Source organism: Eretmochelys imbricata, chromosome 9 (assembly GCF_965152235.1).
Source record: "Eretmochelys imbricata isolate rEreImb1 chromosome 9, rEreImb1.hap1, whole genome shotgun sequence".
Lineage (NCBI taxonomy): Eukaryota > Metazoa > Chordata > Testudines > Cheloniidae > Eretmochelys > Eretmochelys imbricata.
This window is the reverse complement of record NC_135580.1, coordinates 31,328,529-31,352,940: the sequence shown is the minus strand read 5'-3', so window position 1 is coordinate 31,352,940 and position 24,412 is coordinate 31,328,529. Positions and strand designations below refer to the sequence as shown.

At 40.3% G+C, this 24,412-nt stretch overlaps 1 protein-coding gene across 1 annotated transcript; it reads left to right on the top strand.

Moving 5' to 3' along the window:
- Positions 1-446: 446 nt before the first annotated feature.
- Positions 447-24,021, top strand: DIPK2A (divergent protein kinase domain 2A). Its single transcript, XM_077826852.1, has 3 exons — positions 447-1,292; positions 16,129-16,432; positions 21,094-24,021. The coding sequence occupies exons 1-3, from the start codon at positions 639-641 to the stop codon at positions 21,423-21,425; spliced, it is 1,290 nt and encodes a 429-aa protein (XP_077682978.1). The 5' UTR covers positions 447-638; the 3' UTR covers positions 21,426-24,021.
- Positions 24,022-24,412: the final 391 nt, after the last annotated feature.

Genomic DNA, 24,412 nt, shown 5'->3' with positions numbered 1-24,412 from the left:
GCCGGGGACTGACGGGCAGCAGCAGCTCGTCCAGCGAGCTGTTTGCACCCTCGGGCCTCGGTGCCCGGGGCAGCCACGCCCGGGACAGGCACTTTCCCACCGGGCCCTGCTGCCAGGCGGGCCGGGGGTAAACACAACATGGCGGCTCACATTGCGCCCCGTCCGCCCCGAGCCGGTTCAGCCAGCGGCCCGGCACAGGGGCTGCTGCTCCCGACTCTGTTTGCGACGGGGACGACACTCCTGCCCCTCCCCACCTGCCCGGCTCCGCCTCCGGCTCCACGCCCCCCTCTTTCTCGCGCGCGCGCGCGCGCGCGCCGGCCCCGCCTCTTCCCGGGGAGAGGGTGTGCGCGCGCTCCCCCACCGCGGCCGAGCCCTGTGCGCGCGAAGCTCCACCCCGCGGGCAGGTGGGAGGCAAAGGGGTGCTCGGGAGGCGCGCGCGCGGCGGTGGCGTGGCTCCTCCCCGGGGCGGGGAAGTCCGGGCCGGCGGGCTCGCGGCACCGCCCCCTCCCCCCTGCTGTCCCCCTCAGTAACTTGGCTGCCTTTTATCGAGCGAGCCGCGCGGCGGAGAGTTTGCTGGGGCCGGAGCTGCGGCGCGAGCGAGCGCGGAGTGGCGGGGAGGGGGGCCCCGGTCCGGGACGATGCTGCGGCTGGTGTCGCTGAAGTTGGGGCGGCTGTACCGCTACGTGAAGCTGGCGGTGCTGGGCAGCCTGGCGGCGGCGCTGGTACTGAACACGCACTCGCTGCTGGCCTCGCTGCAGCGCAACGAGCTGTCGGAGCGGCGCTTCCTGCAGCTCAATAAGTGCCCGGCTTGCTGGGGCACCAGTTGGTGCCGCAAGTTCCTCAACGGGCAGCTGCGGCTGGAGAGCTGGGGCCGCCTGCGCCTGCTCGACTTCCTCAATGTCAAGAACGTCTACTTCGCGCGCTACGGCGAGCCCCGCGAGGGCAGCCGCCGCGTCGTGCTCAAGCGCCTGGGCTCGGCGCAGGAGCTCGCCGACATCGACACCAAGATCTGCCGCCGCGCCACCGGCAGGGGCCGCTGCGACCTGCTGCAGGCCCTGCACGCCACCGAGTTCGCCAGCATCAACGGCGACGTGCGGCTGCTCACCCCCGACGTGGTGGAGGGCTGGTCGGACCTGGTGCACTGCCCCTCGCAGCGCCTGCTCGACCGCCTGGTCCGCCGCTACGCCGAGACCAAGGACTCGGGCAGCTTCCTGCTCCGCAACCTCAAGGACTCGGAGCGCATGCAGCTGCTCATCACGCTGGCCTTCAACCCGGAGCCGCTGGTGCTGCAGGTAACGCCCCTCCGCCTCCGCGCAGGTACCGCGCCCCATCCTGGCTGCCCTCCCGAGAGCCTCCCTTGCCCACGCGCAGCGTCCCGGGGAGCGGGTGGGTGCGGTGCTAATCTCCTCCCGCTGGCCCAGCCGGGTGACAAAGGTCGGTGCCAGCCTAGCCACCCTGCTCTCCTTGGTGCTGCAGGAGCGTGTCCCGTCTCCTTCCCCGCCTGCCCCTTGCCCAGCCCTGCTGCCAGGTAAGTGCCCATCCAGCCAAGCGCTGGCCCCGGCCGAGCATCGTCTGCGCCTCTCCTCTGTATTCACGTTGCCAGCAGCGCCTTTAGTGGCTGCTTTGCTGTGGCGGGAGAGCAGAGCCGTGCGTGGCTTGAGGAGGGCAGATGGTGCAAACCCTCCTGGGAAACGTAGTCAAGGGCAGGGGCTTCTGCTGAACCAGGCGCTAACACCACGCTTCACCTTCTCCAAATCCTCTTCCCGAACAGCGAGCTGCGTTCCCAAAACGACCTTGGAACGCCGGGGAAGGAGTCTGCTCTGCCCCTGTTGAGCGACACGAGGCAGGGATTGTGTTTGGTTTGTTTTCCATTTAGCTCTTTCCCCGAATATTCCCCAAAACTGAGTCTCCGCTTTCGCACCCCTCCCCCTTATTTTGTAAATGCTCTTTAGTGGTGGGGAAACATGGAGATTTCATTCTCTTTTCACTGCCCCGCCTCCCATGGAAAGCTTTCTTCTTCTATTCTATGGCGATCATCTGAGAGGGTGAAGAGAAACAGCTGTTCTGCAGGTAGCAGGCTTGGCAGCACTGTCTACCTTTTAAAAAAAACAAAACAAAACCCAAAAGTGGGTAGTGGTATATTTATCCCTTTGTCTTGTTAGTAGAGGGCTTTAATCCCATGCCCATCTCAAATTAATAATTTGAGAAGTCCTTAAACTTTTGTCAGAATACTTTAGCTGATCAGTTTCTTAGGATCAGGATTAGTATACATGGTTTGGGACTTCTGTTCCTTTTTCATAAACTCTCTCATTGTTAGAGTCCCTCCCAGTGTTTTAGAGTTTTACCTGCTTTCTCAACTTGGCTGACAAGAATGTATACTTAGTCTGTTTGGACAAACTTGGATTTTGATCAGACTTTAGATGCAAATTCGTGGAAATTTGATAATCTCTTGTTTGTGATACTAGTTGTTTTGTCTTGCATAAATACTACTTAAACTGAACTGTTGCTGCCCCTTGTTTACATTAAGCTGAAGTATGCACTTAGAAAGTTACTGGACTTGAATTTTGGTCCAGTCTTTTCTTTTTTTTTTCTTAACCATTTTTGTCTCTTTCTGTCCTTGGTTTCAACTAATTAATGCCTAAAGGAGGAATTTTGTAATTGTATTTTAATACAGTAAACACATTATTATAGAATTACTATAATAAACGTCTGGTATTTTGCTAGATATTTGGCCAAGAAGCATCCGGTTGATTGTCAAATAGCCAATGCTGTGGAGATAAATTTACTGGCAGTTAAAGCCAATCTCCTGATTAATTTCTAGAATGCTCATTTAAGAAAGGTGCATGCATTTTAATGTATTTAGAGGTATCCTCAACTTGAAATCTGGTTACCTTTTTTAATGGTTTATTTTTTTTGGATCACCCATTCAGCCCACCTGGTGATTTCTCTGATTTTACAATTATATTTAAGATGAGTTTTCCCTTCCTCTTTCCTGTGAGGAAACACCTACACAGAGGGGAGCTCGCTGACTACATAGTGAAATGCATTAGACAAAGGGCTGTCAAAAGCCTCTAGCAAATAGACTGAAAAATTAAATAACTTTTTCTCTGGCCTTTCAATTATAGTGTAAATTGTAACAATGTTTTTAAAAATTGGGCAGAAGTAATTATTTTTAGTTGGTGTCCCTTTTTAACATATGGCTTTTGCAGTGAATGTAGATTGTGGTATACCAAAGCTAATTCTAAATGTTTTTGCAAATGTAAATACAGGTTCAGTGTAAGTCTTAGTTTTGAAAATTAGCACTGCAAACAAAGAAATGTGATACTTACACCACTCAGTATCCGCTTTAAATGCTTTCTTATGCATTCCCATCAAATAAGCTATTTTGAGTTTTGCAAATTTTGAAATTTTGGAAAAGGTGAAGTGACTTTCTAAAAGACTGAACCAATTAGACTTAAACGTATCAGCATTTTAACTGAAGTAATTCTGGGAAATGACTGCAGATTTGCAGAACAAGTTTAAAATAATGAAATATGTCAACATTTATGCATAGGTAGCCACACTAAAAATAGTAACTTGAGATTTCTTGGAGGATTTTATAAAATTGTGTGGCCTGTTAATCATGGGATACTCTGTCATGTGGATTTTTACAGGACTGAATAGGGTAGGCATAGATTACTAAGATTTTTTTCCCCTCCCTATTGCCTGGATTTTACTTAAAATCTGAAAGCTTGTGTCCTTTAGATTACTTTTACAATTCTGTAACTTTTTTTTTTGATTGCTTTTAAAAGAAACTTTCCAGAGAGAAACTGTCGTGAGGACAGAAACCAGTGAACATGGAATGGTGTGAAAACAAATCTTTCCCTATATCCTGTTGTTCCTATTCACTGAGGACAACTTGACCTTTACTGTGAATTAGATACTAATATCTAATGTGTTGTAACTGAATTTTCTCTTTTGAATTGTGACCAGAAGATGGATGGAGATGGTAACTTAGCTAGTTGAATTAATATGTTTTTACCCAGTATTACAAAGACAAATTTAACCATGTGAAATACTAAAGTTACAGTGTCCCTACGTGTCTAAGGAATTAAACATTATGTGCTGCCCAGGAAAAGCACACATTGCCTTTAATTCAGCATACATTGGCATTTTTCATCAGAAAACATTCTGTTAGAGTAATTCTGTCCAGTTTTAGTTTCAGGAGCATTGATAAAATTAGATTTTTTGGAGATCTTATTGAAGTTGGATGCTCTTTCAAATCATAAAAAAGAAGCTACGTCATTTTAAGGGAAAACTAACTTGGAACGTAACAAATGTGTTTACGTTAACTTTTTGAATTAACTAGACTTCACATCTAGCTTTCACTTCACTCTTTTCAATTTTGATAAGTGCAATTATCAGAAGAATATTAACTGGGGAAAAATATAGATAAGAATTTCCGTTTTCTCTATCATGAAACTTGTACTGTGACGGTAGCATATAGGAGACCCTTCTTACTTCCTAAGAAGTAAAGATATACTGCTCTCAGATGTTTTGAAAGGTTTGGCGGTTTTTATTTTATAAAGCTAAAATATTCAGTACTTGTTTCAATTGCAGTGGGTAAGGAAGGAGTGGGAGTGGGAATTGGAGATTTGTTCTAAGAATTTTCTCTTCTTGGAGGATTCCCTTGTTGTCAATAAAAACTTTGAAGAGATTAACAATAGTAATCAATGTTAGCTGTTTGTTTGTAGCCAGACAGTATAAAGGAAGACTTTGCCAAATTGTGTTCTGTGGATTATCTCCTAAAAAACTGTCTGCTTAATTTTAATATACACAAAAAGCATATTCTATCTTCAGGTTGAGGAAATGCTTTCAGTCTCGGATCTGTGCATTACTGATCTGTGCTTTTTCGTTAACTTATAGCTGTAACTAAATATAAACGTTTAGGCACTGAACTTAGATTTATAATGGAAAAGCTGACTTTAATCATCTGCTAAATCTAAAAGGAGTACTTGTGGCACCTTAGAGACTAACCAGTTTATTTGAGCATAAGCTTTCGGATGCATCCGATGAAGTGAGCTGTAGCTCACGAAAGCTTATGCTCAAATAAATTGGTTAGTCTCTAAGGTGCCACAAGTACTCCTTTTTCTTTTTGCGAATACAGACTAACACGGCTGTTACTCTGAAACCTACTAAATCTAGTGACTTGAGGATTATAAAACTTTTTATCGGAGATTGGAAGCTTAGCTGGAAGCCTATTTGACATATGGATTACTCCTAAAGTGGCAGTGCTTATGTAATTTATACTGTCACAATTGACTGACAGTTTTTGCGTTAGCCAGTTTGAAGGTTCTGCTTTACCCTTCAGTTAAGCATGGTACACTTCTGTACAAGTCATAGAAATTAGGGAATCACCACTTACATAGTTTAATTATTGAGGTCTAGTGTAAAAATACTAATGTTTTTATTTGTTTTGCAATAGCATGTTTTTACTTCATCCTTACTAGTAAATCTTAAATAAGCTTTTATAGACTGACTCTATTTTTGATTCACTAATTCATGCTAATTTTTGTAGTACAACAAATTGCAGGACAACTGCATATGATTTGGTACAGTTTTACATCTCTGAGTACCAGAAGTGTTATAAGCTTCAGTGACTCTTCCATAATATGTTCTGTGTTTAAACAATAAGAAAGGGTTTACCTGGTTAGAAGTTGCATGTTTCATCCACTTATGTGGCAGGTTGAAGAAGAAATTTTAGATCCTCAAAATATAAATGGTATTGATAACACTTTCATAAATATTTTTTACATCTCCAACTAAAAATTTTTTTAAAACAAAAAAGCCCCTGTTTGCAATAATATATATATATTAAATTAAATTAAATCCTAGTTTGTAGCTGAAATTGATATCTATTTTAACATACTTTTTATATAAATGTTAATTTCTTTGGCGCCTAACTAGGATTGTAAATTGAGTTTCATTTCTATGTGGCAACAAAAACAATTCAAGTTATTACTACACAGTTTAGTGACAGGTGTTTTCTTAGTGCAACCTTTTATCTACAGACAGCTACATAGTGACACACTGAACTCACTTTCAAAAATTGGTGGGATGCTTTTTTTACCTGTATGAATATCTGTGCTCTACCTCCACACAATTAAATCTTTTTTTGATTACTTTAGTCAGGATGGCAAAAGGATTTTGACTTAGTCTGTTTGCTAGCAGACAATTTTGGTTGTCTAACTGGAAAATTTGTGGCTTTCTCAGTTTTAGGCTATGGTCTAAAACTAACTGGTAAACTAAGGCTATGTCTACAATATTTCCTTTGTCTGCAAAACTTACGTCGCTCAGGGGTATGAATATTCCATCCCCCTGAGCAACGTAAGTTACACTGACATAAGCACTAGTTTGCGCAGCGCTTTGTCACTGGGAGAGCTTCTTCCACCAACATAGCTTATGCCGCTTGTGGGAGTGGTGGGTGTTTTTTTTTTTATGCCAAGTGGAGAGTTCTCTCCTGTTGGCATAGAGTATCTTTAACATATGCGCTGCAGTGGGTCAGTGTAGACATGCCCTAAAATAAAAAATTGTTGCTGCTGTGAGTGTCTAAAGGCATTCATTTGTATTTTGTTTGTTGTGAAGAAATACCAAGATTGCTTGTTTTTTATTTTAATGGTTTTTAGCGTCAGTCTATTGGTCTCTTTTTTTGTTTGTTTGTTTAGTCTTCGCCTTAATATAAATTAAAATGATACTGTTAAAACCAGATAAGACGGAGTCAGAACAGAGGGTACCTAACTTGTTTCAAACTCAAATGAAAATTGATTCCAAAAATATAATGGATAATATTTGTCAGGCTTGCAATCTAGAGCTGATCAGTGCTGTCTGTTGAATCCTCAGTATGGATCTCATCCACATACGCTTACACTGCAGAGCTTCTTGCAGGATGGGAGCATATCACTATACCCATGAAACTTTGTCCTAGGTCCCCTACCAAATGGGTGTGTGGAGTAAATATATTTTAGTGGAGAGCAAATAACCTGAGGGAGAGTCTCTGCTTGGGCCGTTCATTCATATTTGCATCAAGTGATTTAGTGTGCTTTGTTGCATCTTATTTGGGCAGGCTTGTGGAAAAGTCACAATATCAGTGTTTTACTTTTTATAAAAAGTATTATCTTGAAAGGCTACTATCTTGAGGGTTAAAGCTTTGTTAAACTGGCATGCACACTTGTGTGGAATTGATTTTGTGCCAATCATTGATATATTCACTCTTTTTCGCCCTCATCTAGTAACTCTGTAAAGTGGTCCAAGAGACTATCCATTTTTAAACTGCTATATAGGCAGAATCCAAGCATTGAAGCGAAGGGTATGGCAGGTAGTGATTGATGTATCGGGGATCGATTTATCGCATCTAGTGTAGACGTGATAAATCGATCCCCGATCGCTCTGCTGTCGACTCCTTTACTCCACTGTGGCGAGAGGTGGAAGTGGAGTCGACGGAGGAGCAGCGTCAGTCGACCTCGCGCTGTGAGGACGCGAGGTAAGTCGACCTAAGATACATCGACTTCAGCTACTCTATTCTCGTGGCTGAAGTTGCGTATCTTAGGTTGATTTCCCCCCGCACCCCCACTGTAGACTGGTAAATCTGGCATTTATTTCTTCTGCAGCAACTTCAAGCACATAAATTTACCCCGAGACATATACCACTGAGTTTAACTTATATAAGAATAACTTTCAGACATAAGGATCAGGATTGTTTTTCATTGCTCTGAGTTTCAGCCAGTGAAATGAGATCTTCTTGAAAAGCAAGAGACTTTGGTCACATGGATGCAAATGTCCACAGATTTGCTTTTCTTGATAACCTTAAGACCCTTGGATTCTAGTGGCCTGACTTAGTTTCTGTAGTATATGGCTTCTCTACACTGTGTTTGGTGTAATTTCACTGTTACAAAATGTAGCTGCCTCATTGCAAGCGGCATTATATAAATGCTCCTAGGTCAGTGCAGCACTGTGCTGCCTCCTACATAGGCTTATGGCAAAGTTTGCAATGGAGTGCTTTATTTCTGTTCCTGAAGGGGGTGGACAAAACCACACTGTATTAATGTAGATTACACTTCGGTGAGGTAAATTTACATGAAATAAGTAATTACATCTTTTCTGGACTAACAAGTGTTCTTTTTATAAGGTAAATGCTATATTCTCTTTTGATAGTCCTTTTCTTTTTTAAAATAGTGCTTGAAAGTGGGTTTCCCACTGCTATTAAGAAATCTGATTAGGAACATCTAAATTGTTAGGTGGAGTGGTGGAAATGAGTTGTTCCAACAGGTTGACTGATTCACACTTTTTTTTTTTTGTCAGTTGCCTGTTATCCTTATCTTCGTTCATAGAGGGAGAATTTCTTTACAGGTGGAAAAATACTAATATATTCTCTTACGCTATATATTGCCTTAATCGTAATTTTTGTCAGTGAATCTGTATTAAAAATGCACCTCTTAAACAGTTGATTGAATGCTTTTCTTTGGTCTGCTATTATGACTGAGTCTAAAATGTGTGCTAGCAAGTGTCACAAAGTTGCGCACTTATAACCAAGTAGCTGTGTTTGAGCTGTGGGTGGAAGAGGTTTTAAGAGTCATGCTAACCCTATTTTGTTTAGATGCAGATCTGACAGTAAGCTTGCCTTCAAACAAATATAAGTATTTAATTATATAGGTGTACCCAATACTAATAATTCAAGCATTTGGTTCAGAACTGTGCTATTTATAGTTCAGTAGTTAGATTTTAGCAGCATTTTTATTTAGCTTTTGTTTATAACGGCAGCTAAACATGTGCAGTGGGAATTCTGTTGTATGATTTGTATGCATTTTTTGGCTTTTAAAACAATACAAAGTGAGATTTTTTTCTTGTTGTAGCAGACATGATTTTATTTATGCAAATATTTTCAAAAGGTAATAAAGTACCAAAAGTTACACCTCTGCTTAAAGAGTACAAATTGGCACTCCAGTTAACAATTCTTTTCAAAATCACAGTGAATCTAAAACTGCTAAAAAGTGTCATATTCAGCAATATAATATATATCTCCCCTTCTTGTGCTACTGATTTGGGTAATGAAATGTAGATTTGACTATTACATGCCAGTTGGAAAGGAGCCAGAAGCAGAGAGCTTGTTTGTACATGTGCAGACATTGGCAGGAGTCCCTCTACTTTTGTTGTCAGAAGAACTTTTTGTTGCCACAAAGATATAAATATATCTGTTTTACAATATGGTGTGTGGTTGTTACACCAACATTATGTTTGGAAGGTTCACTTTTTAAATACAGCAAGCCAGTCCTAGGATCTCTTAAAGGAGGCACTGATCATGCTGAATCTCATAGTAAGTATGTGTAGCGTATGAAGACCAGTTTGGTGCTATGGCTAAGGAACTAATGTGATCCTTGGATGTATAAGCAGGGGAATCTAGAATAGGAGTAGGTATTGCGTCTGTAAGTATATGGTATTAGTAAAACCATTATTAGAATTCTGTGTCTGTTTTCTTTAGAAATCATTGAGTATGAAGCTGAACTCATGGCTAAAGTATAAACACTCTTTGAACCTTTTCAATGATTACACAATGATAAAATGTCTTGTACTTAGTGAGAATCTATTAAAATCAGTTAAATTGTGTAAATTAGAATTGAATACAAACTGGTAAAGTCTTTTGTTGTTTGTTGTTAAATATGAGTAAATTCAGGTTAAGATCAATGCCTGCAGTAGAGCGCAGATCCAGATGCATTAGTGTGAGACCGGAGAAATTTAATGTGCGTGTATACAATCCAAATGTTGACCGTAAAAGATTACGGTGGACTGGCTTAGCAGTGAGGTTCAGGGGCAACCCCTTAGTAAGTAGCACAGGGCCAGCCCCCTGCTTCTGTTGCCTGAGCTACTGGGAAAGTGAGGGTGTTCCAGGATTCTTACATATGTTGATCCAGGACTAAGCTATTGGCTCTTTTTATGTCCATTTGTAGCTCTACGGTCCCCACAGCTACTGGAAGGGAGAAGATGCTGACTCCCCTCTTTGAGAGCCTCCCAGCAGCTGCAGTGCTCTGAGGTCTCCCTTGCGCTAACCCTCCCCCAACTCTTTTTTGACATGGTTGGGGTGGAGTGGGAGGAGGAGCAGGGCCTGTCCTGTGAATAATTAGCTCCGCGTTGCTGCAGCAACAGCAGACTGATTCTTGGTATTTACTGTGATCCAGAGTTAAAGCAGCAATGTTATTGGCCAAGGACTTGTTAACTTCATTTTCCTGGTGTTTTGCAAAACCGTGAACAGCAACAAACGCTAAAATGTCTGTAGAATGAAGAAGACAGCACTGCACTGGTTTACACTTTCTTCACATTTAGGAAGGCTACCTTCCCAATCGTAAGTCTAGAACCTACAAGGACTTAAATTTTGCAGGAATTAATGACTTAAACCCTATAATCCAGCAATTTGCTTGCCATCAGTTAATGGGTGACTGGATTTCTCAAGCCCTGAATCAATATAACCGGCCCTTTGACACCAGTAGAACCTTACTTTTGCCCTGTAATGATGTCATCAAATAACAGTAATACCTAGCCCTTATAGTGTTGCATCTGTAGAGTCAAAAGTGCTTTTTATAAAGGATGTCGGTATCTATCCAAATTTTATAAATGAGGATACAGAAGCACAGAGATAAAGTAACTTGCCTAAGGTCACACAGCAGGCCATTGGCAGAGTCTAGTTTCCAGAGTCCTAGTCCAGTGCTGTTTGCAGTAGGCCACCCTGTCTATCTAACAGCTGTGGTTACCCTTCAAAGAAATCCAAACATGATACAGTATGGAAATGCACAGCTAAGACACCCAGACAACTTTAACTTTACCCTGAAGTGATGCTGTGTAGCGATACTGATTATGTTTAAGACACTTCAGTGTTTGTAGTCCTAGATTAGAGGAAACTGATTTTATTCTTTAACCCTTTAAAAGAGATATACTCTTAATCTTTACTCCATTTCAACATAGATTTTTGTTTGGGAGTTTCCTTAGGTTTAACTATTAAATTCAGGTAGAACCCTAATAAATAAACCCAGAGAATATGCAACTATGCAGTATTTCCTTTGGTTTGAGATACATGCACAGTGTCAACCATATTTTTTTTAATTGTAAGGATAAAATCACCAGTACACCAAAGCAGCCAGATTACCCAGCCAGCTAATCTGTATTTGCAGCTGCTTTGCATTGCAAACCAGTCGAAGCACACTGGTGAAACTGACCCTTAATTTTTAATTATTGTTTTGGAGGACTATTAGTGAGACATGTGCATGTGAAATGGGGTTCAGCTAGAGAGATGTCTCTGAATCCTAATTTAGAGGAAGAATGGTGGCTAGTTGTTACTGTACTTTGTCTCGTAATGGAACCACTTAAGAGTTACCTGAGCCTATCTGTATATATAACTGCTATTACACAGGTTACAATAGATAACTTAATTATGATCTGATTTTGTCAAATGTAGTCAGTGCACAAGAGATTTCAACCTATATGGAAAGTTTGAAGAGTCTGTGTTCTGTTCAGGACAAAGAAAAAATTGAAGATCCTAATTTTTTTAAAGAACCCAGGCTTTAATTAATTTTAATTTTAAGCTAATGGATTTACTTGTAAATTCACAGAAAACCACATTCTTTACTCAAAATTAGACCTGTAAGTTTTTTGAAGGGGGGGGGGGGAGAGGATATGCAGTAGTCTTTATAGAAAGAAAACAAAGGTTGAATCGTTTCAGAGTAACAGCCATGTTAGTCTATATTCGCAAAAAGAAAAGGAGTACTTGTGGCACCTTAGAGACTAACCAATTTATTTGAGCATAAGCTTTCGTGAGCTACAGCTCACTTCATTGGATGCATACTGTGGAAAGTGTAGAAGATCTTTTTATACACACAAAGCATGAAAAAATACCTCACCCAACCCCACTCTCCTGCTGGTAATAGCTTATCTAAAGTGATCACTCTCCTTACAATGCGTATGATATTCTGCCATGTACATTGGTCAAACTGGACAGTCTCTACGTACAAGAATAAATGGACACAAATCAGATGTCAAGAATTATAACATTCATAAACCAGTCGGAGAACACTTCAATCTCTCTGGTCACGCGATTACAGACATGAAAGTTGTGATATTACAACAAAAAAACTTCAAATCCAGACTCCAGCGAGAGACTGCTGAATTGGAATTAATTTGCAAATTGGATATAATTAACTTAGACTTGAATAGAGACTGGGAGTGGCTAAGTCATTATGCAAGGTAACCTATTTCCCCTTGTTTTTTCCTCCCCCCCCCCCCCCCCGACATCCTGTTAAACCCTGGATTTGTGCTGGAAATGGCCCACCTTGATTATCATACACATTGTAACGAGAGTGATCACTTTAGATAAGCTATTGCCAGCAGGAGAGTGGGGTGGGGGGAGGTATTTTTTCATACTTTGTGTGTATAAAAAGATCTTCTACACTTCCCACAGTATGCATCCGATGAAGTGAGCTGTAGCTCACGAAAGCTTATGCTCAAATAAATTGGTTAGTCTCTAAGGTGCCACAAGTAAAGGTTGAATCCCCGTTTAAGTGGTCCATGACTAGGGCTTCTGGCACTATGGTAATTTTAAATATTGATATTAATAATAATATGGCACTTAGTCTTAATGGAGTCAAGATTAGAGTCTCCATAAAGATTAAAAATCCTTAAGCATAGTAAACAAAAACTATTTATTGACAGTTTTGGTTGCATCAGGATGCACCCCATCCACCCAGAACCCTAAAAACATGGAAATAGTGACATTGTGTGTTCCTTTCCATGTACATATTGACTATAATACTCCATAAGGCTTCCCTCTCTAACAGATACCAAAAAGGAATATGTATCCTTGCTGCATCAAACTTGCACTCAAAACATGAAACTTGAACGGTGACCTCATGCTTTGATATCAACATCTCTCTCGTATTCCATATTCAAGTTCAGTTAATTTAGGGAACATACCTACTTTTTGGCATGCATTTGGAGGTGGAAGTGAAAGCCTTATGGAGTGAGTATGTGCGTGCCTGCAATGCTACTGATAACCATATGAAGCTGAAAAGAATGCCCAAGTCTTTCCTCTTAATTTAATATTTCCATGCTTTTCAGGTATCAGGTGGATGGCGTGTGTCCTGGTGCAACTGTGTCACTAAACCTCATCTTTATTTGATAATTTCCTAGGTTTTTTTTTTATATTGTTTTCATGGAGTTAAGTAGATAAACAACGGTGCTCCTCCTGCTTTGGAATTACAGGCAGAAACTGTTGCTGAAGTTGCTTCTGACTGTGTTGACTATCCTTAAGGGAAAGAAAGGTTCTGATGTGCTTCAAAAAGGCTATGTACATGCTGCAGCTTGTTGGTATAAGTTATGTCACTATTAGGTGTGAATAAGTCACTCCCTGAGCAACATTAAGTTGCACCAACCTAAGCACTCTTGCCCACATAGCGCTGTCCACACTGGTGCTTAGGTCCGTGTAATGTACGTCTCTCAGGGGGTGGCTTATTCACACCCCCAACGGACATACATTTTGTTGACATAAGTGGTGGTGTAAACATAGTTGATGGGAGAGCTGTCTCCCATTGGCTTACAGTAGCTCCTCACTTAACGTTGGCCAGGTTAACATTGTTTTGTTGTTGATCAATTAGAGAACGTGCTCCTTTAAAGTTGTGCAATACTCCCTTATAATGTCATTTGGCAGCTGCCTGCTTTGTCCACTGCTTGCAGGAAGAGCAGCCTGTTGGAGCTAGCTGGTGGGGGCTTGGAACTAGGATGGGCCAGCAGCCCCCCATTAGGTCCCCTAAGTTCCCTGTGCAGCAGCTGCCCAGCAGGCTATCAATTGCCTGGCAGTTCAGCTGTGTCGTCCCGGTCCCCGTCCCGTCCCCCCCGCCCCCCCACTGCTGTGAGCTGCTCCTGGGAGCCTCCTGCTTGCTGTGTGTGTTGGGGGGGGGGTGCCAATGTCAGGGTTTTTCCCTCCCCCTGCTCCTGTACCTTATCTCCACAGAGTGGAGTGGGAGGGGCATGACAGGGCTCAGGATGGAGGGAACTTGCTGGCAGCAACTGCTGTCTCAACTTGCTGATCTACTTAAAAAGGCAATGTACTTAGAGTGGGGTTAGCACACGCGCACACACACACGGTGTGTCTCGGTCTCTCTCTGCCGTGCTGTATCTCCTCCCTCCATTCGTGCTGTTTTGTAGAGTGTGAGGCTACATTAACAACAATGTGTTAACCCTTGAGGGTTCAGCCGAGTGCTAGTTCATCATTTAGCTGTAAGGCATTCCCTGGGAAATATTCCAACCTCTGACTTCACCACCTCAACCAAGCTTCACAATCATTGCTGTGTACAGTATTAAATTGTTTGTTTAAAACTTATACTCTGTGTGTGTGTGTGTGTGTGTGTGTGTGTGTGTTAAAAAAAAAATAGTCTTTTGGCTGGTGAAATTTTTTTTCCCTGGAACCTAACCCCCCCCCAGCCCCATTTACATTAATTCTTATGGGGAAATTGATTTGCTTAATATGGTTTTGCTTACAGTAGCATTTTTCAGGAACATAACTAAAATGTTAAGCGAGGAGTTACTGTACCTGCGCCACTGTAAGCTCTGTAGTGTAGCCATAGCCTAAAACTTTATCCCAATTTTAAAGTTACTGGAAGTAAGTGTGCTAAAAGCAACTCTTCATGTTTAGTACTGATGACCTAAACTGTTAACTGGAGGGAACGTCTAAAGAAGTCTGTTATCACTTGCTTCCTGAATGAAACACTGTGTAGCTTCTCTTGGAACTCTGGATACAACCAGGACAAGCTGTAGCAACTAGTTTTATGTGTGCATTACACTAGCAGGTCTACCTATTGTTTCCCCTTCCTCGGGGTGCTCTGTCCCTGCCAGCATGAAGCATATCTCTCAGCTTTCAACTATGACAATGTAGATACCTATGAGTGTGACAGCTGCCATCTTGGCCAATGCTAAGGACAACCAGTGACCTCCAGAGATAAAGGCATCACTCTTTACAGCTTGTATTAAAGAGCCAGCTCTCACCTCAAGAGCCTATCAGACTCTCATCCTCTGTGGTTTCGACATGGGAGGTGCATAACACATACTCTGACTAATGGGTTATACAAGCAAAATTTGTTACTGATGACTGAAATGTGAATTTTGGTGATTTCATCCCATAGTTAAGTTAAAAAATATATATAATTATTTTGAGGTCTTCCATATATGAATATATAGGTCAACAGCAGAGTTTCAACCTGATCACCTACAGAGCTGTAGTTTAGACCTTTGCTTTCTGAGCTGCTAAAGTAATTGCTAGACCCTTGTATGGCCAGCTGCTGAAGAAGGACTTGGCATGCACTTTCCTAGGGGGAAACCTTTGTAGTAGATTATATTAAAATCCAGGGTTCCTGATCACCATCCCTAACTCTGAATGTGTTTTATAGTGGTTAGAGATAGACTAAGCAGACTGTTTTGTGTCACTCTGAAAGGCATCTTGATGCAGTGGATAAAATTGGGGTTTGTCATGTTAGAGGCCCAGATTCTCTGCCTGAAATGACTGTGTGAACTCTCTGATAACTTACTTAAAATGAGGGTGGGCAGGGAGGAGTATGCAGCAGATCCTCCCTGAATGCCTTTTAGGTTGGGATTCATGGTTTTAACCGTTTAAGAAGGGTAGTGAATTGCATTGGGATTTGAACTACAGATGTCTTACAGCTCAGAGAACTGTCTCATTGACTGGTACACCTCCTCCCCTGAACTGAGTGCTGGTGGTGGCTGTGCTGTGCTAGATTTCAAAGAGACTTTTACAAGAGAAAGGTTTAAAGTTCCTCTTAAACTGAAATCAGTAATGCAATGCAGCCTTAGCTGCTGATGCATAATAGTTCCATTCAAGGAAACTGATGGTTTTTATCACTCTCTGGTGACGTCGTTATGATAGCAGTGCTAGAGGTATAGTTGCACTTGCAACTATTCTTTCAGAACTATTAAAATTTAATTGGAATGTGCTTATCCTCAGTGAGTGCTGTGGTCTGTAATCCCCTGAGTTAAATCTGTTAAAATATACTGGTGTTCTCTATTTACTCAGTATTAACAACAAAATCTGTTCATATGCAGAGTTTTCCATCTGATGAGGGCTGGCCATTTGCAAAGTACCTGGGAGCATGTGGAAGAATGGTGGCTGTCAACTATGTTGGAGAAGAATTGTGGAGTTACTTCAATGCACCATGGGAAAAACGAGTGGACTTGGCCTGGCAATTAATGGAAATAGCAGAACAACTGACAAACAATGACTTTGAATTTGCACTCTACCTCCTTGATGTCAGCTTTGACAACTTTGCAGTTGGTCCTAGAGATGGAAAGGTTATCATTGTAGATGCAGAAAATGTTCTGGTGGCAGACAAAAGGTTAATCAAACAGAGTAAGTTGTTCTTCCTCTCATGTCGGTCCTGCTTCATCTTTTACAATTTGTCTTAAAAGAATATGAATGCTGTGAGTTTCTGAAACAGGGACTTTTAATTCTACAAATAGTATAGTAATTGATCTATAACAAAACTATAGAACTTTCACATACTTGTAGAAATCAAAATTGACAGGTGCTCAGGTATATGTAAGAATCACCTGAATTCTATATTGCTTGTATTCCTGTTTTACAAATACACAAAGCTGGGGGAGAGGGGGCAAAATTACTTGATGTCTGCTAATCATGCTTAAAAGTAGTTGTTGCAGTCTTTATTTTATTTTTTTTTTTAAATGGTTCAAAGTGGCTTCACTCCACCTTTTCCCTATAATGGTATTTTTTCTGTTTCCAACTCTTTTCCTTCTGTCTCAAGTCATGTGCTTTTTCCCCTTTATGTTGGGTTCTTTACTTGATTCAGCTAAGCTTCTCCCATTTTATTAATACATAATGTAAAATATCTGAATTGGGGTTACTTCTGTGCTATTCTTGGTGACACTCGGGGTGAAGCAAACTGACTCTATCCCCCAGCTACCGAGTGAAGGGATAGTGCTGGGATTCCATCTATCCCTTGACCTATAACAGCCTCCAGCTAATAGGTATCTAACTTGATATCCTTTCCCTCCAATAACTCTCTAATAGCTATAATGAAGCAAGAATGTTCTGTTTCAATTTCTTGGTTCCTCTGGCTTGCAGCAGCCTAGAGGCTCAGGATGGGTGAGGATAGAAGCCACTGCTATTCCCCTCCCCAATCTCCTGGCTGCTAGGAGAGACAGGATGTCTGTTCTACCCTTGTTCCAGACTTTGTCTTTGGGCCCTCATTTTCCATAAATAGTGTCCGTCACTACCTCTGCTGAGCACAGAACTTAAAAAAGCAGCAGCCAAGAAAAATTGACCAGAATTTCTTCAGTAACACTCTCTGGTGCAGAGTTCTGAATAGCACCAGTGAAAAATTGTCCTTTTTGCAAGCTGCAGAAACTCAAGGTAGCAACAGAGGCCTTGAATAGTCAGGCTGTAGATTTTGATAGCATTATATTGGTTTATAATTTCTTCAACTGAATAGGTTAATTTTACAAGTCTAAGGACTGGAAACCTTTAAAATGAAAACTTAAATTCTACAGGAGTTCATGGCAGTAGCCCAAATGACTCCTGTTTGCCTCGGATGTGTGGATTATTCAAACTTTGCAAATACAATTAATATCATTGAATTAAATTCTAGACTGTATTTTTCACTCCTGTGCAGTCTTTCAATACAAAGCAATATTTTTTTAATAACACTCACTAGTCCATATTTCTCATAATGTATTTAGATCAGATCCCAGCAGGGGATGCCAATAAATCCTTTTAATATGTTGGATAGCCCACAGTTTCAGTACTGACTCCACAAACTCAGACGTGCACACAGATTTCCCCTTTCTTCCTCCCCACCCCCAAGCCCAGGTAATGTCTAGGTGTTGGGAAATATTTTTAAAATGCTATTGCAAACTTCGTGTCTCACCTTGTTAATAAAATGTCTAGTTTTCCTTTTTGGAAAATTGGGTCAGTGAAGAAGCGTATGTATTATTATCCTGAGGTGACTGTAAGGATCTACATTTTAAGACTGGCCCAATTAGTCTTTTCGGTTGCTTTCATAGCAAATCCATACGTGGGGTCCATAATCTATTTAAGTATTTATTTGTAGGTCCCCACGATCCAATTACCTTAGTATATGAGTGTCTAGTCTTATTTTTCCGTTCACCTCTCAAATATGAGGTAATTTAATTAGCTAAGTTTGAATCAACTTTTTTCAGATTCTGTTTTTTCTTATCTCTTGAGTCTACCTTTCATTGCATAATTACTTCAGTGTTTTTATCACAGTCATCCCTTGGCCTTTAGTAGCTTGCTGTGAGAGCAACACACTGTAAGTGCATCATAACTGTAAACTAATTATTAGCCCAGAGACTGCTTTCCAATAACATTGGTTTGTCTTCTGTGTACATCAGGCAATACAGGTGCTTAAGGGCTCCAAAAGGGGACACACACAGTTGATTTCCCCACTAATAAGAGGAATTGTCTCAAACCAGGCAATAGTATGTAGCTTCTAGGGAGAAGCTGGAATATAAGTTCTTCCAGGAAACTCTGAGGGAGCTGCTGTATCCTGCTGAATTGCTCAAGGCAGCTATTTCCCATTTGTAATCAAGGTAATTATTTTTGTCAGAGGCAAACTTTCTGTTAGACAGAAGTCTCTAGAGAAGGAAGGTTGCCAGGATACTGTTGCAACACTTGTCAGGAGTTCTGTTATGTATACCTGAGCAAAGTGTGGAAGGTTTGATTTCACCTATTTGTTTACTTTTTATCACTTGATTCACCCTACACACAAACTCCAGATGATTTTCTGGCCGTCACACTCTTTTTTTTTTTTTTTTTTTTTTTTTAAAAAAAGGAGAATTTTTTTTTTCTCCTTAGGGCTAACTTAACACCTATCTAGGGAGGGGCATTCAGGTCACTTTTTTCTTCAGATATAAATGATTTATAGGGGATGAAATCAAGGCTTAGCCACAACATTAAAATTTATACTTAAACACCCTTTTATAGCTACAATATTTTTGGTTTCCAATGAAGTTCTAAAGGATCTATATAGTTAAAATATAGTACTTGGGGGAGAAAGCCATCAGTGTGTTTTTGTTTTCTTTTTTATGGGAAACTAGACTCTGTAGAGTAATTATAACATCCTGCTGTTCACTGCTTGATGCCTTTTAGCATTTCTAATGATCCTTAAGATATTGTTACTTCATAAATTCCACTTAGAGTTCAACTTGTAGAAACACTGAGATGTCTAAGGACTCTTGAAATGCGGGTTATAGCTTAAAATTTTATGTGCACAAAAGGTTTCCTCACAAAAATTTAGCCAGCAGATGTTAGGGGGTTTATTCCTTCACCCACTTACTTCCCTGGTCCTTCTCGTATGAACAGAGAGCAACAATACCCGAAGTCCAAAGGTGCAAACAATTCGATGTTTATTGGGGTGAACTTCCAGCAAGCATGATTCCAGTTTCCTTCCTTAGTATCCTCCTTCCCAGGTCTGACACCACAGAGCCTTACACCTGTGTCCCTGTTCCCATTTCTGCCCTTAGCCAAACATTATTCCAATTTCCTTACCCCCATTCCCTGGTCCCATTTCCCCCGTTAGCAAAACATGATTCCAATTTCCGCACCCCCATTCCCTTGTCCCATCTCCCCCACCCACACACCCATCGCCTCCCACCCACGCCCACTCACTTCCTTATTGACTACAGATTATATAGTAAAACTTGAGTTCTGCTTAGCTATACCTTAACCAATCATTTTCCTGAAATTTAACTAACCAATCCTAACATATTGTAACATGATTATGTAACCAATTATATCCCACCACCTTACTTAGTTTACACCCAGCAAAATTAATTGTACAGCAGACAGGAACAATCACAGAACCAGACAGAGATTATACAGACAAATAATAGCAAAGTGGGAACTATAATGACAAGACAATACAGAAGTGAGGATTTCACATCCCAGCTATTGATAAGTGAGTTCTTGCCAGACAGGATGCTATCAAACTAAGTTTCCTTTTACATTTTCTAGGCACTTCCCTTTCTCTGGAGGTGACAGGAATACAATCCTGTCCTGATAGTGCCTAACAGCCCAATAGCACCTTATTTCAATGTGACTAGTTTGGAATGTGTGGATGTGACCGTTCGCTTCCCAGCTTATGGCTGCCTCTGCTGCTTAGCCAAAGCCTGAGCCTAAGAACAGGGCCTCAGACTGTCACAGTAAGAGAAGGCCCTTACACCGGCAGACAGTGATTTTGATTCTTTCTTTTATACTTCTAGAACTAGCCAAGTGATAAGAATACACCTAAATTCTTAAAGTACAGGCCTTTGCAGACAGGCCTGAATATCTATATCCTAACAGCAAATAACTAGGAAAGTTGTGAGGGACAATGGCTTGAATAATTGTATGACCTCATGCAGGGACTTGAACTTGGATCTCCCACATCCTTAGTGGGTGCCTTAACCACGAGGCTATAAATCATCACTGGAGCAATGACTTTGACTTTAATTATTTTTGAGAAGTAGAACAGCTTCAAGAAGAAAGAGTGAGGCCCATACCCAAATATTCCATAGCCCAGTGGCTAAGGCACTCTCCTGTAATGTGAGAGAGCAAGTTCAAATCTCTTCTGCGCATCAGCAGAAGGGGAATTGAACATGGATTTCCCACATTTCAGATCAGTATCCTAAGCACTGGGCTAAAAGTTATAAGGAGGGCACCACCAGCTCACTTCTCTTCATGCTGTTTTGTGAATCTAGTCCTCTGCTTTTGTTAAAATACCCAAAATAGAAATTAAAAATTTTGAGTTGGGTGAAAACAGTGTTTTGTTTTGACATTTCAATTCTTTAGTTTGGTCATATGTGAATGATTTTAGGTCTACTGAAACTAGGTTCTTTTTGGCAAATAAACTTTCGTGATTTTTTTTTTTTTTTTTTTTTTTGCACCTGGCTCTACTTACCCGTTTCCTGCAGACTAAGCCTTTAGACATATTTTGTATTAAATGTATTGTTTTCCTTCCATCTCACCCACGATATTTTGCCATTTTTGTTTTACAGATAAACCTGAAAACTGGGATGTATGGTACGAGAGCAAGTTTGATGACTGTGATAAAGAAGCTTGCTTGTCCTTCTCGAAAGAGATTCTTTGTGCTCGTGCCACTGTGGACCACAATTACTACGCTATTTGTCAGAACCTTTTATCAAGACATGCCACCTGGCGTGGCACTTCTGGAGGACTACTTCATGACCCTCCAGCTGAAATTGCCAAAGATGGCCGACTTGAGGCCTTGCTGGATGAGTGTGCCAACCCAAAGAAACGATATGGTAGATTCCAAGCTGCAAAAGAACTACGTGAATACCTTGCACAATTAAGTAATAATGTGAGGTAGTCCACGGTGAATTAATCTCCTTTTTGTAACACTGGCTAAAACACTATCACAAAGACACATGGAAAAATGAGGTTTTGAACTCACATATTCAAAAGAAACATTTTTAAAAAAAATTAAACTATCTGATCAATTATATAAATGCCATAAAATATTATGGTGTTTAGAGGATGTTCCTCTGTAAACAGACATGGTACTTATCTAATTAAAACTTGAGCTACTATTGACTGTTCTCCCTGATTGCCTGGGTGGGTCAGATGAGATAAGACTGTGATAGCTTAATTGACAGCTTGTCTGTCAAAGGGTACTTTACATAAAACTGCATTAGTATCACAGTTTTGTGAAGCTAGCTGATGCTTTTACTTGGAAAGTCAAGTTAGACTGATGGCCTGTTTTAAAGGCTTTTTTCCTGATGTCGTTGTCTCATTTTTGTGTTCAAACACCTTACTGAAGTGGTATTTACATACATGCAGGTAAATCTAGGTGTCTGTTGCATTATTTCAAATTTAACAAGTTTTATTTAATACTGTGCAGTATATTATTACTATGAGTGCAGGATTCCCATGTTTACTGTCTAATCTAAGTTCTTACCACTGTATCTTACTGTATTACATTTTTAAAAAGGATATAGACATAAAGCAGACTCAGCTGTCCTGTATGAACCATAATACGTTCATATGTGATTTTTGTAGTTCTGCTGTTGCAGGTATCACTTGATGATGTAGTTACTGTACAAAATTTCAACCTTCCATGCAAGTATGTACACATAGCCATTCAACAGGGAATCGTTTGTATGAGCAAACAGTCATTTTTAACTTGTGGGGGAGTATATAGTAAAAAGCAGTAGGAATTGAGGGTAGGTTTAAAAATAAGATCACTAGTCCAGTGTAGTCAAGCATAAACCAAAGAAAATGGTTGTGTATCAGTCCCTACACTAGGTTTAAAGCAGAATTATGTACTGTAGTAATGCTAATCCATTATGGAAATTTAAATTTCAGTGCGTCCTTAGTTACTCTTTTTTTGAGAAACTTTAAGCTACTAGTTAGTGCTTGAGGAAAATTCAAATTTAAATTTGAAGAAAATGCCTAGCAGGTTAGCATTTGTTCTGTATCATTCACAAATCTGCTGAATTCACAATGTAATGAAATTTACTGAATGTTTATCCATCGGTTTAGTCGTTAAACTGACTATGCCACGTTCGTGCTACAGACCTTGCTTTGAAATAAGTTTTACTATTTGAATTGCAGTAAAAATGGTCCCTTTAATGGCTAGTGTAAACCTGAGATTGCTCCTATAAATAAGAATTTGCATAAAATATCAATCACTATCAAAATGGTACTTTCTTGGAAGATTTTTTTTATTTCATTTATATAATAGCTACTGTAGTATTCCATTTACCTGAAGTGTCATAAAATTCTACTCCTAAGCAAATATACAAAGGAAAAAAGTAACAGTTGTAAATTAACCAAAATCATGGTATTAAACAATTTGGAATGAGCTGGGTATGCACGACCATTCATGACAAAGTCAGCATGGCTATTAAATACTACTGCAAAGACAGATGGAAATTGCTGCTAGACCAAAGTTTTGCTGTAGGAGCACAGTGAAAGAAAAAAGCAAATTGTAATTCAACACTGATTTGGTTCTTTTTTTTTCTCAAAGCAGGTGAGTGCGGTGGTGGGGGAAGTACCTCTATATAAAGACGCAAAAGTTCTCTCAGATTTGTTAGATGAGTGTACTAATGACTGTTTTGCACAGCTCTGGATTTTCACATTGAATCCATTTTGCATATGTAGTCATACTTTACTGCAACTCACTTGTCTTAATTTTGTTTTCAGAAGCTAATATCTTGCACCTTTTATTTTCCTATTTGCTGTTTTGGTGGTTTTTTTGTTTTGTTTTTTGTTTTGTTTTTGCTGTTTTACCAGCTGTGCTGCAACCTCTTTCCCTTCAGATACGAGTCTTTAAATCGGCTTTACACTACTTTTTTTGTCAAAATACGCTTATTTGCAGAAAATACATTGAAAAATTGACATTAAATAACACTAGCTGCCACGCAAGCCTTGTCGTATCAGTGATGTTGATTTTTAAATACCCAGCACATTATCTGATTGAGTTGTGTGTGATTATTAAAGGGTAACAGAAAACACTGCCAGCTCTGATTAGTACTTGAGGTAGTCTTGTAACTACCAAATGTCCCTGGTTAGATTTGGTTTAAGGGTTATAGTTCCCTCTGAAATATATTGAGAAAGCTGATTCGGAAAGGAATCTAGAATTTAAAAAAAAAAAAAAAAAAAACTACAGGGAAAACACTTACGTGGAAAGCAATAAATTTTGTTCAATTTGCACCTATCAGATATTTATTGTACAATGACAGTTTATATTTTTAGTCATTGCCCATTAATATTGATGAACTCTTGGTGAAATATTTTTGAATGAGACATTTGGGGTTTGTATGTGCATTAAAATTGTCTTTTGTACTGTAAGTTACTGTTTAATTGGAATATTTTATCAAAATTGTCTTCCTGTGCCTTCATATTATACAAAGTTGTTTCTACAACTTTTGAGGATATTAATAAAGAGTACTTTAAGAATCTCATCTCAGAATTTCATTTTCAGATCAGTTCTTTAACACTCCATTGTAAATTGATCTTAAAGAATAAGCATGTGTGGAGGTAGGCTTCTTCTTACTATTGTAGAGAGCATTGTATTCCAAAGTGACAGGTAGGACACTCAACTTTCCTTGGGTAAGGAATTATTCTGTGGAGTTATTTTTTCATAATCATGAATAGCTCAGTTACAATAATGAGTTTCCCATTTAGAAATGCTTCCAAGTGAGCATTATTTTTCTCTTAAAGAGTGCATCTTAAATTATGGCACATCCTTCTGTTTTTCAGCTACTGAAAAAAGTACACTAGAATTCAAAATTAATGAGGTGTGGGGTTCGTTTGTTTTTTGCTGTCTCAGTGGGCTATCATTCCCCCCGCCTT

Coding starts and splice junctions, on each gene's coding strand:
- DIPK2A (XM_077826852.1), top strand. CDS start 639: ATGCTGCGGCTGGTGTCGCTGAAGTTGGGGCGGCTGTACCGCTACGTG. Junction 1,293..16,128: donor CGGAGCCGCTGGTGCTGCAG/GTAACGCCCCTC, acceptor GTTCATATGCAG/AGTTTTCCATCTGATGAGGG. Junction 16,433..21,093: donor CAAAAGGTTAATCAAACAGA/GTAAGTTGTTCT, acceptor TTTGTTTTACAG/ATAAACCTGAAAACTGGGAT.